This window comes from Bos javanicus, chromosome 14, assembly GCF_032452875.1.
Source record: "Bos javanicus breed banteng chromosome 14, ARS-OSU_banteng_1.0, whole genome shotgun sequence".
Classification (NCBI taxonomy): domain Eukaryota; kingdom Metazoa; phylum Chordata; class Mammalia; order Artiodactyla; family Bovidae; genus Bos; species Bos javanicus.
Window position 1 is genome coordinate 10,559,125 of NC_083881.1, and position 14,032 is coordinate 10,573,156.

The window sequence follows — 14,032 nt, forward strand, 5'->3', positions numbered from 1 at the left end:
TCTTAAAGTTTTATGATTATTTTCCATGCAGAAATTACAAAGCTTTTGTTAGGTTTATTCCTAGTTACTGATTGCTTTTTGCTATTGTGAATTGTGTCTGTGGGGAAAATTCTCTTTTTTTCTTTTTACTGGAAAATAAAAATGCAGTTGAGATTTTCACGTTGATAAAAATATTGTTACCTTGCCAAACTCATGGATTGTTTTTTCCTTAAAATTTTTTTAACCTTTAATCTCTTTCTCTTAACTTATAAAGTTGGCATACAGTGTTGAGTAGAAGTAGATCGTGGACATGTTTGTCTCATTTTGATTCTAAAAGGAGTGTTTTAACAGTTCTTCATTAAGGACTATTTATTATAGGCTTTGGTAAGGGTAGATATCTTTTATTCTTTCTGTTCTTATTTTGCTAAGGTTTTTTTTTCCCTTAAATCACAAATACTGCTTCATGAAAAGCTCTTTCTGCATCTTTGACCTGATCATACGTCAGTCTTTTTTGCTTACATCTGTTAATGTGGTGAAAAGTAGTTCTAGGTTTTCTGACCCAACTTTGCTTTTCTGAGATGAGCCAATTTTTTTTTTAAACTTTTTAGTTCAGAGTAGGGCTAGGAGTGGAAAGAGGGGTGATAGTGAGAGGGGTGGAGCTGAAAGAAGCTGGAAGGGATGGTCATTTCAGTGCTAACACAGTGACTGATTATTTTGGAGCTTGTATAGTCTTAGGAGGATGTGTAGTTAAATGAGTAGATATTTATTTGATCTTTTCCAAAATTGGCCATTGGGAAAATGGTATTTTCTTTATATATAGAATTGTAATTTTTTATTTTGCCTGTATTATCACTCTTATTTATAATTCCTTTAAAATTTAATCATATGTGTAAATTTTATAATGGATTTTGGATATATGAAGTAGATTAAATGAACCACACTAAAAATTCATATCTTTTCTTTGAAACAAACATTTATTTTAAAGAATTTGAGTTTTTGCAATTGCAAAATAGGTTATGTATTTGTTTTACAGAACGTACTTAAGCCTGTAGAATCTTTAGGTTGGCATGATCACAGTACCTGTTGTCCATAAATGCATTTTACAGTATGTTTATTGCTGTGTTTTCCAAAACATACCTGAGTTTAGGTCTTAGAGAAATCCCATTGTAGGAAGTCCAGTAATCAGGACTTGGTGATGACAGCAGCCAGGAGATCAGTAAGAAGGTTCTGGACAACATTCCCAAAGCCTAGTGATCATCTTTATGAAGCTACTGCCTCAGGCTTGCCAGTTATGCTGCTGTGGTTTATTCTTTAAGGAATCGTTGTAATTTTACAGAGGATGTTAATGGGAAAGTAACATTGGGTTGCCCAGAAAGTTTGTTCAGGTTTTTCCATACGATGTTACAGGAAAACTTGAATGAACTTTTTGGCCAACCCAATATTTACTTTACAGAAAGGCACAGTTACACAGAGGAATATTATAACTGTTACTACTTGTACAGTTTCCTGAAAAATAATTTTCGCACTCATTCCCTGCCTCCCTTCCCCTCTCCCTCTCATGTGACTCTGGGCAAGCTACTTCACCCTTTAAAGCCTCATCAAGGAAAAGAGGCTAATAATTTTAATCTGATTAGATTGTTAGTCTTCAGTGAAATAAATCATGCACAGTACGTCTCAAACACAGTAAGTGCTTATGAAATGGCAGCCTAGTAGATCGATTTTGAAGATAGTGTCTAACTTTATCATATGCATTTATATACGTGTCTGATCTAGGAGTTCAAAAGTGACAGTGATCCTCTTAAGTAAGACTTTGATAGAAAAATGAGAAAGGACTAGTTTTACAAATACAGAGTAAAAAGAGTCAACATGCTTTAGTGGGTCAGTAAAAAGACTGTGAAAGAAGGCACCATGTTGTATGTGTATGTGCAGAAACACCGCAGTGCACACCTTCTACTTTTTAAACAATGAAGTTCATGTCCAGGATGCATGGTTCTGATGGCATTATAGATTGAGACCTATCTTTGGAAAACAATTTGGCATTAGGTATCAAGACCTCTACATATCATAAAAAATTTTAACTTATATCAACAAAGATTTGTGTTGGGTATAGCCAGGATAATTCTTCAGATTGTCCTCTGCAGAGAGGGGCCACATCTGTATGTCAGGCACAGCACAGAAACGTCACTCTTGGATTGTGGGTGGATTTAGGGATCAGGGTCTTCTCGCCACACTGAGGAGCAGCGGCAGCCTGGTGTATGAACGCACAGCAGCACTGGTGGCACGTCGGACGCCAGCGCTCAGGCTCCACAGCCACACTAGTGTATGCAGCAGTGCCTTGTCCTTTAAGAGGTTAAACTCTTCTCTGTCTAGTCTACGTGGGCTGAGAAGGTTGTATCTTAGTTTAGTGTGGAATTACTTCATCATGATTTATTAAAGTTTTCTTTCTTCATTGCCCTGTGATGATTATACATTCCTCACATGGAATGTTCCCTTTGTACCTTCTACCTTTTCCTTCTTGTCCAGATTGTATTCATTTTCCAAAAATCTGCTTCAGCTACCAGAGCTCCATAGCTTCATAAAATCTTTCTTAATACCTGATTTCCAGGCTGTACTCTGAGCTGGAATTCCGTGATTGCCGCACCACTCTGTGCAGCTATTTCTCATGGTACTCGTTTTCACCTTAAATATTTTAATTGCTCTGCTAAGACTAGACATTTTTAGAGTGCACAGTCTTTTTCATCATAGTATCTCCTAGGGTATCTCTTTTAGTGGTATGTACATAAACAGACTTTGTGATAAATATTTGGTGTTGGGTTTTATCTTTTCTCAACATGTATATACAGTTGGACCTATTCTCATTTCTGGTCTCTTCTCCTCACTGCATATCTATCTCAGGGCCAAAACATTTTGATTTCTGATAAGTAGGATGGATCCATCTCATCTGTTCTTCTGTCTCTCAAAAAATTTTTATAGACTTGCATGTTTCCTTTTTCTCAAATAGACACAGAATACCTTGTCCAGTTCTCAGATTTAAAACTTACCAAATATTTGGTGGAATTATGTAATAATGCACTTTTTTGTCGGAGAAGGCAATGGCACCCTACTCCAGTACTCTTGCCTGGAAATTCCAGTGGACGGAGGAGCCTGGTAGGCTCCAGTCCATGGGGTCGCTAAGAGTCCCAACTGAGCGACTTCACTTTCACTTTTCACTTTCATGCATTGGAGAAGGAAATGGCAACCCACTCCAGTATTCTTGCCTGGAGAATCCCAGGGACAGAGGAGCCTAGTGGGCTGCCGTCTATGGGGTCACACAGAGTCGGACACGACTGAAGCAACTTAGCAGCAGCAGCAGCAGCACTTTTTTGTAATATTGTCTGATCTGTGAGTATAATGAGTAGGCCCTTTATTTCAAGTGCTCTTTTCTAAGAGAGCTTTTTAAATTGCTCTGTGTATGTTAAGGGGAACTTAAAAAAATTGAATTCAGTTAGGTTTTACCATATACCCAAGTGGAGGAGAACTGCAACCTAAGTGGAAAAGGTTGGACTTTTCCATGGGATTATTTCAACACCATTTATTAATGCAGTTAGATATATGTACCATCATTTGAAATACTGCAAAGCTGTAAATGTGGCTGACAATGCTCTGAAGTCATAACTCTTCTATTTTATGTTTTGTTGGAGGCAAAGAAATTTTAACACTTACTTAAAGAACCTCTAGGTTTATAGATATAAGATGCTGGATTGTCTAATTTACATATTATCTAATATTCACTACTTATGACTTGACGTTTGCTTTCAAAGGGTGAAAACAGTTGCAGGCGTTTTATTAATTCTTGATTTATTAAGAATTAAACAGAATCAATAGAGCTTTCCCCATGGTGTTACGTAAGTGGCACTGGTGTTTCTTCTGTGGTTTATGCACGTGGCCAGCCAAGCCGCTTGTTTTATTTCTGGGTGGCTGCAGTGGGTCTTAGGGAAGGAGTTTTCCTTTGGCAGGAAAAGCAAAAATGTGTTTATTCATTCCATTTGTAGTAGCATTGATCCACAAGGAGCTTGTGAGGAAAACCAGAGTGGTTAGGCTTTGAACATAAGTAGCTCCCATTCATCTCCTATCTGATCGAGGAAAATATAACAACAGATTAAGGATTAGTAGTATAGCAGCAATTAGAAACAATACAAAGTTCTGAAGCAGAAGTTGCAAACTGATGGTTCATCAACCAAATACAGCCCTCAGACTCTTTATTTTGGCCTACTGAATGTTTCCAAAACTTACTCAATTACTTCATAACATCTCAAAATGGTTTTATATGAGTACCTAGTAGTGGATCACTTGCATTTTTAGCCTGACATGTTAGTAACTGTGGCACTCTATAGACGAAGCCCCAGCTAGCACTTACAACATGATCTGAGCATCTCACTTTGCACCACCTGTTCTGGAGGCTCTTGAATACAGAAGTAATAGTAGATCTAATACTCTTAATGCAGCTCAGCCTTCAACAGTGAGTAAATAGGAGGTAGAAGAGAAAGCATGAAGATTTTAGGTAGTGAGAGTTTTAGTTGAAAAGGGATATATGAGAAAGAATAACTGCAGAGAAATCCAAGGTTTTTAACTGAGCAACTGTAAGGATAGAAGTGTCATCAAATGATGGGGGAGACTACAGGTAGGTCAGGCATGGGGAGTGAGAGGAGGAGTTCCGTTTTGAACATGTTAAGTTTGAGCTATCTGTTAAAACATCCTAGTGGAGATACTGAGTAGGCAATGCTGTGAAAGTGCAGAGATGGAGAAAAGTGTCTGGACTGGATAAATAAATTTGAGCAAGTTTTAGATTTTGCTAAATTTAGATTCAGAAAGTTATGAGATAGGATGAGGTCACAAGGAGAGCGGAGGACTTGCATCTGGGTCCTGGGACATGTCAGCGTTCAGGGATTTCAGAGGAGTTCAGCACAGGAGATGAAAAGGGAGCATCCAGTGAGGTGGGACAGAAAGGAAAGGAGGTGTGGTGTCCTGAAGGACAAGTGTCTAGACCTATTTCCACCTCCTAAAGCAGAGCCCAAGACAGGGCCTCTTCAGACAGGTGATTTCTTGGGAAAAGTGTTAACAAGAAATAGAAGTTGAGAACTGGGGCAAGTGAAACAGAAAAGGAAAGTCAATCTAAGGGAGTATTATTGACCTGGTCACTTTTATGAGCATTTGGGCTTTATCTTGAAGTCCCCTGAGAAGATATGAAGAGTACGCCTATTGGTGGGAGGAAGAGGGTGTTTGTCTACCAGACTTCATCTCCCCAATGGCCAGTGATTGCCCAGGCTCTTGGTATTAACACCTTCATACTTCCAGGTTCATTATGACTCAGGATGGCCTAAGAGTTCCTGTAGGCGTCTCTTATTGCAAAGCCTCTGAGCAGGAAGTGAGCCCCACCAGTGCAGGAAGCAGCTAAGGGGAGGCGCCTCAGCTGGAGTAAAGAGGAGAGGCAGGGCATGAGGGTGTCCTGTACAACCCACCATTAAGTGCTTGCAATTTAGTTCCACCTATTACAAAGCTTTCAAGATGGTGGCTGACCACAGTTTTTACATTAGACTTATGACAGAAGGGTTAGTGGAATAATGTTCATTAGTTCAGTCAGCTACTAATTTTAGATTGTCCTCACCTTCAGCCAGCACCCTTCAACAGGCTGAGGCATTTTCCTGGTGGAGTGACCCAGACTTTCTTCCCCCAGGGATCAGTGCCTGTGGTTACTTTATCCTTTCTGGGCTGTGGTTGCTATAGCTGACCATTTGCAGTTGTCAGTGGGCGGGGCCACCTCAGTCCTATCCGACGGTTCTCTGTCTGCTGCCTCTTGTGTAGAAGCTGCCATAACTCCTCATGGTTAGGAGTCAGTTTATAGGACCCTGCCCCATTATTCTCCTGTTGGTTATTGCTTCAGAATTCTTCCTGCATCTCCTGACAGATGTGCCTTCCCTTCTCCCCTAGAATCAGAACTTTTAATTCAGTGGACCCTAAGGTTGCCAATCTACTGTTCATCTTTTGGTTCCTATATATGTATACTTTTTTTTTTTTTTTTTTTTACTCTATCAGAGAAAGCTCCACATTTCCACCTTGGGAAGAGTGTGTCCGATCACATATCACTTGGAAAACTGTGCACGATTCCTCCCTCAAGGTGTTACCGGTCTTTTATACATAGAAAGTTTTGTTTCATTTGTTAATCTCAGACTCTTGGGTTATACCAGATAAATAGGAAAAGAAATTTCTCATTAAAGTTACTAGTTACATTAGTCAAATGTTTCCCCTCATTCTATGTGAATTCAGCTGGTCATATGGCTACAGTTGTTCTTAGTTACAAAATTAAACTCATTCTGCAAACTTTATTTCACCTAACATTATTTAATAAAGCTTTGAAATAGTAAAACCTGTCCTCGAGAGGACTTTGTGGTTGAGTGAGTTTTGCCAGATGTGCTTCTGACATTATTGTCATGGAATATAAGGATCTTAGTACTTGTAGTAAAACTGATTTTCTAATACATTGAAACTGAACCTAAACTGTGACAAGAATATAGAAACATGCCTCTTTTGATAATTTTACAATAAAGAGGAATTGCTAGTTTTTCTCTTGTCATCTGAATAAAGAATTTATTTTTTTTCTCGTTACCTCCTGCTTCAATGAGCTATGATGAGAACTGAGTACTTGGTACACCTGTTTGTCTTTGAATATCTTGATGGTGACAACTAGGGTATATCACTTACTGATGTTTCTCAGGGCTTAAGATAAGGCTTTAGTAAGTCCTCCATAAGTAGTTGTTGAGTTCACCCAAGAGGGGAAAGACATGGCTTATGCATGTGATACATGATAACATTGATGAAATTTGTGGTTAAAGTTAGTTTTAATAAAATTAAACTTTGTTGTAAATTATAATAATGTTTTAGACTGTCTTCCTTTTTCCTTTCTTTAAACAGATAAGAGGGACAGGAACAGAATCACCAGCACTGGCTGAAGGTAAATATGTCTTTGGGGGAAATGATTATTCAAATACATGGGAAAAGTTATGGTTTAAATGAAAAATGGTATCTGCTAAACATAATTTAAGGAAAATGTTCTGTGCATAGTATTGAACTGCTAAAAATGTCTGTAGGAAATACCCTGTATTGTGTAGTTTCTGGCTTAGAATGGGAAGTAATGTAGATTAATTGGAACTTTTTTTTTACAGCTTCCTTTCAATAGGAGAGGTATGTGTTTTTCCTTGAATTCCTTTCTAAGTCATTTAAGCTATCACCAGTATAGTTGAGAAGGAAAACTCTAAGCCATAGTTCTAGTAGTTAGAAATAAAATGTATGTGTATATTTTGAAGCTAGCTAGGAGGAAAGACATTTTTACGTATTTTCTTAAATAAGAATTCTACCTATAATGGGTTTTGGTCCTTTTATAAAATTGTAAAAGTAAAGAATGCAACAACAGCAGTAAATAGTCACTGTTAAAGGGTCCTCAGTGCCTTACCGTTTACAATCCTTGATTGTTTTAATTATAACAAGTTAATAGGTATTTGAAAGTTAATTTTTCTATAGATATACTTTGTGTTGTCTAAGTGAAAATGATCAGCTTAAAGTCCCTTTCTGTGTTTTTTCTAATCGTAAGCAGGTATTTGTATTTCAAAACTTGCCTGTCATTTTTTTAAAATGGATATGATTATGACAGTTATGGTCATTCTTTGGGATTGTAATCACCTTACCTACACTCTCTGTTATAGGGCAGGGGTTACCTCCCTTTTATTTTGCTGTTGTTTCATGAATTCTAATAATGATCCATGATTTCATGAAGTAAAATGCATAGAATTAAAAAAGAAACAGTTATTATTGAAATACAGTTAACAAATATTAAAAAGACAGATTTTTGATCATTATATATGTTTCTCACATTAGAGAATAAGCTTTAGTGACAATTCTATTAAGTACTGTAATTTTAAATAATGATGAATTGGCAGTAATTGTAATATGAAAATACCTGTGATTTTTATCAATGACACATTCAGTAGATATTTCTAATCCTACTGTGGCTTGTTGCCTATAATCCTATAAGGAATTGCTAAATTTCACATAAAGGTTAGTAAGAAGTTTCCCATTCAGGTTCACAGATCACCAAATTCTCTCTCTCAACCTCAGATAAAGAACTCCTATTACTGAAAAATCCATTAGACCTTTCTTTGTCCATCATGTTTGAGTAAGTGTAGTTTTTTGTGTCTGTATAACTAATCTTAAAGAAGTAGAGTTACACATCCATTCCTTAAGAAATATCCTAACAGAAATAGCTTTGAAAAAACTTCTATTTGCTAATCAGTAATCACAGAAATAGCAACATAGTCTATAGAAAAGGGAGTAGAAGATGAGTTAAACCTTGGAGAGATCCTGCCTTCAAAGAACACATATTCTAGTTCAAGGAACATGAAATAAACATGTAAAAAATAACGGACCAGTTTGAGATACTTAAAGTTTAGCACAAGAAATGTCATAATTGTCATAAGGAGGATGCGAGTAGTAAGTGCTCTGATGCTTGTGTTACGGAAGCACAAAAAAAGGTCAAGACTTGTAAAATGTCACCAAGTGTCTTCCAGTTGCTTGTTTTGAATAGAACATTTGTGGGGCTTTTTTTTTGGTTGTGGTCCTTTGATTCTATTTATCATTGTAATCTGACTGTGAAACCATATTGTAAAGATGTCCTTAAAGGCTGCACTGTCAAGCAGCACAGGGATTGTTTGGTTAGTTTGGTTCTAGGAGGCCAGTGAAAACTGGGACCAAGGAGGAGAAATTAACACGATTCAGCTTCATGCAAGTTTTGTGTGGTGGTTGAGAGTGGGGTTCATGTCAGATTGTGTGTCATTTGATTATTGGCTGAAGTTTCTAAAAAAGTTTTTAAAAATTGACTCAAGTCTAGAAAGGTGTCATTTGAAAACAGAATGACTTCCTCTTTGGATGTACTACTCATGCAGAGTAAAGTATTTAAGCAGAGACTCGATTACAACTTGGCATAAATAGATGTTGTAGAATACATTCTTACTAAGGTTAGATGGTCAACCTTGAGTCTTCCATTTTAGTGCATGTCTTAGTTTGGGCTGCTTTAACAAAGGACCACCAACTAGGTTCATAAACAACAGAAGTTTATTTCTCTTTGGAAGCTTAAAATCAGTCCAAGGCTAGTGTGGATGGTCCCTTCCGGGTCTAAGATTTTCTTATTCGTTGATGATTGGATATTAAGCCTTTCTGTCTGGTATCTTTCACTCCTCATGGTGACTGTTAACATTATGGAGAAACCACAGGGATGTCCCTGGCAGTCCAGTGGATAGGAAGAGTGCTTCAAGTGCAGGGGGCAAAAATTTGATCCCTGGTGGGGAATTAAGATCCCATGTGCTACATGGTGCAGCCAAAAAACAGAAGAAACCACAGTCCCCGCCCCCCCCCCCCCCAAGAAAATGGAATTCTTTCTTCAGAGAATACTTTATTTTTTAATTCAAATTATGAGGGAAAGTGGACAAAATTTTTTTTTAATTAAAACATTTTTTTTAGCTGTGCTTTGTGGCATTCAAGATCTTAGTTCCCCAACCAGAAATTGAACCTGTGCCCCCTGCAGTGGCAGCATTGAGTCTTAACAACTGGACCACCAGAGAAGTTCCTGAAGGACAGTTTTTAAGAGCCTCTTAACCATTACAGTCATAATGTACTAATTAGAAATTCTTATTTGTGTATATCAAATACTGGCAGATTTTTTTGAGCTTGGAAGTCTCCTGTTTTTTCCCCCTCACCTTCCTGCTCTGAAATCTGTGAGGGAAAAGAATGATGGTGGGTTCGTATTTCCTCCTTTTCACCACCTTGAGACCTTCTTACCTGGGAGTGAGGCCCGAGTTCCTTGCCCTTTCTGCTGTAGGTTGGTGGCTGGGAGAGAAATCAGGGGCTCTCATTCTTGGAGAATGAGGCAGAATGTGTATATGTAGTGGACGAGAACGTCTCTGTAGCCCTTAACCTCCCTGCCAAGATATGTTAAAAGGCGATTTTTCTGAGGATAAATATAAGGTTTAAGGATTAAGATTTTAAGAATTTTGGCTCTCACTGTAATGCATAAGAACATGAGAAATACCAATGAATATTTGTTCAGTGGTGATAAAGTGTTGTGGGAAAATATCATTGCTGTCTAGACCAGCTTTAATGTGCTAGCAATAAACCTTTGCCTGTTAGCCTTACCCTTAATTGAGTTTCTCAGCTTTTGTGGATTTAATTCAACTTATAGTTGAATTATTCCTTTGTAGGTAGCACATTCCATAAGCTTACCTCCTACTTTGTAAAGTTGCAGTTTGTTTCATTTGACCTAAAGCTGCACCTTTTACGGATGCCCTTGGTTTAGATATGCTCTTCTTTGATGAACAAGCTGTTTTCACTTGAATTGTAATTCATTCATTAATTCAACTGTTTATTGAGTAGTGACTATATAATATAATAGAATGTTTGCCAGAGGCTAGAGTTTATTTAGGAATTTAAAAGCTTAAAAAGAATCCCATGACTCTACTAGCCATTGAGGGACTAGAGTATTTCCTAAACCTTTGAAGTTTGCCAATCCTATGGCCCTGTGCCTTCCCAGAGATAACCAGTATCCTAATTGTGTTTATCATTCCCTTGCATTTTAATATATTTATTTTTACCACATACAGGTATTGATATATATAATTTTTTCATGATTTCAAAATAGTGGTAGGTTTTAAGAAAGTAAATTCGGAATACTGTTTTTGTTCAGTGGTCATAGTTTTGAAAGAGAAACCTTCATAATAAATCCTTATAAAACAGGTAATTTTGAGTTTCAGGATTTTTTTTTCCATGTTTCCATCATACACTATCTTAAACACTCCTAAGTCACTTACCTTAGAAATTTGTACTAGCCCTTGGCATATCCTGTGTCTGTCCCTGAATGCAGACACTTGAGCAGGAAGCATTTCTTTACTTTCTTCTAAATTTGTAACTCAGGCAGCTAATTTTCATAGTGGTTTAATTTTTAATGGGTGGGTGTATGGAAGAGTACCCATTATCTCTGAATCAAATTCAAAGATGCCAGGACAGTCTGATGTAATATTATTTTATCATGGTTCACTTTCAGTTAAGGAGCAATATTGGTCTGCTAATTTATTGTACTTGTTGCACATAACCAGGCATCCTAGTAAGTCTTTTACTTAAAATAGCGTAACTAAGACTATTCATTTTTAAATGCTAAATTTAAGTGTATCCACTAGATGTCAGCATTAGGAAAGGTGTATTGTACCATGTGTAGAATCACAGCCAGAAGAAATGTGAGAGGTCCAGTCTGAGTAGTAAACTGACTCATGTAAAGTCATATATTTTGTGATAGAGTCAGAACTAGAAATCAAAATCCCCCAATTTTCATTCCATTCTTTATGTCACATTTCTTTAAGGCCAGTAACTTAACTCCATGTAATTGCTAGACTAATAAAATATATTGATCTTGACATGTGCTTGTGAGATTTTAGTACTACTATAATGATACTGTAGCTGGGCACCCAGAAACACCTAAGATCCTGCTTCTCAGTCTTTGTATTTTTCAGAGTAAGGAGAATCAGTGTCACCTTATTGGGAGCTACACTACCTGGTGAGGCTAGATTAGACAGTATTGGCAATAATAATAATTAAGAATTAATTATTCTTTGGGGCTCCTCTGTATAAGTCAGATTTCAACCAGGAGGGCAGAAACCTTGCTAAGTATTTTAAAACAGGAAATTTAATATGTAGATGTATTTACACAAGTGTTGGAAGCCCAAGCAAAATGATGCTGGGGTCTGTGTTTTTTACGTACAACACTTCTGTCACCAATTCTGGACTGTTTTCCAACACCACCTCCGACACCAGATGTGTGGAGTTTCTCCCTCACACCCACCAGTTCCCCAACTCTCCAGACACCATCTAGGTGTCCTGCACTTCCTTTTGATTCTGACATTAACTGTGTGCAGTGAGTGTACACCTCACAGGTTAAGGGCTCCGTCCCATGAGACTGTCCCCCACTCCAGATGCCAGGCGCAAGTCCTTGGCCTCCTCTGCCTCTCACCAGCTCCCATGAATCAGGGCTTCCCACAGCTCCCTCCTCACATTTAGGGATCTGCTTTGATCAATGACTCATAGAACTCAGGGGAACACTTTACTTGTTTCAGTTTATTATAAAGGATTTTATAAAGGATACAAATGAACAGCCCAGGTGAAGAGGTACATAAGGTGAGGGGTCTGGAAGTCCTAAGCACAGACGTCTCTGTCCCTGTGGAGTTGGGCTGTCCCACTCTTCCAGTGGGTAGCTGCATTTACCAGCCTGGAAGCTTCATTACGCAAGCCTGACTGATGATAAGTCATCGGCCGTTGATCAAACTCAATTCTTTTTTTACAATTAAAAAATGTTTAATGCCACCCATAACCCTTCCTTTACAGAGAATAGAGAATATATTCATTGCATCCAAGGCGCTCTCTGATTCAACATCAACCCGGACTTCAGTAGAGTGGAGTGGCTAAGGGCATGTGGAGGTGGGCTGCTCCGGCCTGAATGCCATGAGGTCAGGAGTTGGGGCTGAAAGTTGCAGCTCTCTGGTTATTCCTTGGTCTTCGTGGCAACCAGTCCCCATCTTGAAGCTAACTAGAGGCTTGCCAAGAGTCAGCTACAAAAACGAAAGAGGCTCTTGCCACCCCGGAAAGTCAAGGTATTTAGGAGCTCTGTGTAAGGAACTGGTGATAAAGACCAAGTATATATGTGTTATATCAGATGAAGTAACTTAGATATTAATGGTACCCACAGGAAGTAGCCATCACTTCTAAAGCAAAAGGCAAGAGGTGGATTAGGAAGAATTTAGATGCTTGAAGGAGGAAGACTGGATGCTTAGACCTCTGAAGGGGGCAGCTAGGCCTTTCCCTGCTGCCAGGAGTGCCACAGAAACTAGAACTTGGAACCACAGCTGCCTTTTACTCACAGGAATTGCTAACAGAACTTGAAAAACAGAAAGAAGAACCTTCTTTCTTCCCACCTTCCAGTTTTTTTTTTTTCATGGCTCCCCCAGGCAATATACTGAGCATTCAGCTGACAAAGTAGTCTAAGACGTGAACTTTACAGCTTCCTTGTCCCAACATCACAAAGCAGATTATAGAAAGATTGGCGTGGGGAGTGAGAAATAGGTGAATAACCATCATAGTCCACCTCTGACTCCTCAGCACTTGCTTATCCCTGTTGCGTTAAGGATGACAGTAACAGCAATTTCATGCTTCCTCTCCGAATTTTTGTTCTTGGATAGCTCATGCTCTAAGGGTTCAGGTGGGAGGGGGAAAGGTTCTATGAATCTAGAGTCACAGAGAGAATGAGGAGTCTCCTTATTTTGCAATTTTAGTGGAACCAGACATGGGGAGAGACTTGCAGTCCTGGGAGCTCAGGTTCTGCTTAAGCACGTTTACCACAAAAAAGATCAGAAAACAGCAAGGTCAGGAGCAGAAGGGAAATCTTGGTTGTACCATGTAACGAGCAGGTATTTGTCACTGTCATTGTCATCGTGTCAGAATGATTCTTTTGAGCAGCTTCTCTTGTTGGCAAGAAGGCCGGGAGGACAGGGGAGACGTAGGAGCAGGAGGGTGAGTGTGTGATTTACATTTGGAGTGCCATCAGGAGAGCAGACAGAGTAACATCATATTAATTATTGCAGATGCTTTATTGGCAGACTTGTTTAAGTTGGTTATTTGTCTCCATTATACTGTTGCTCAGAGAAGTCAATGGCAACCTCCCATGGACGGAGGAGCCTGGTGGTCTGCAGTCCATGGGGTCGCCAGGGGTCGGGCATGACTGGGCGGCTTCACTTTCACTTTTCACTTTCATGCATTGGAGAAGGAAGTGACAACCCACTCCAGCGTTCTTCCCTGGAGAGTCCCAGGGACGGGGAAGCCTGGTGGGCTGCCATCTCTGGGGTCGCACAGAGTCAGACATGACTGAAGTGACTTAGCAGCAGCAGCATACTGTTGCTCACCTATTGGGGATTTTCACCTTCTTACATAA

The 14,032-nt window shown here is 38.8% G+C and overlaps 1 protein-coding gene across 9 annotated transcripts in view; it reads left to right on the forward strand.

Moving 5' to 3' along the window:
* The window catches only part of CYRIB (CYFIP related Rac1 interactor B), a 148,533-nt gene that overhangs the window by 90,402 nt on the left and 44,099 nt on the right, over positions 1–14,032 (forward strand). For 5 of the 9 annotated variants that reach the window (XM_061438586.1, XM_061438588.1, XM_061438598.1 and 2 more), the window contains one exon: positions 6,928–6,967. In XM_061438586.1, the coding sequence (XP_061294570.1) occupies positions 6,928–6,967 (40 nt within the window). Of the gene's footprint in view, positions 1–6,927; positions 6,968–7,178; positions 7,198–14,032 lie in introns of those variants that run through there. The other 4 variants (XM_061438590.1, XM_061438597.1, XM_061438593.1 and 1 more) reach the window with 2 other exon arrangements.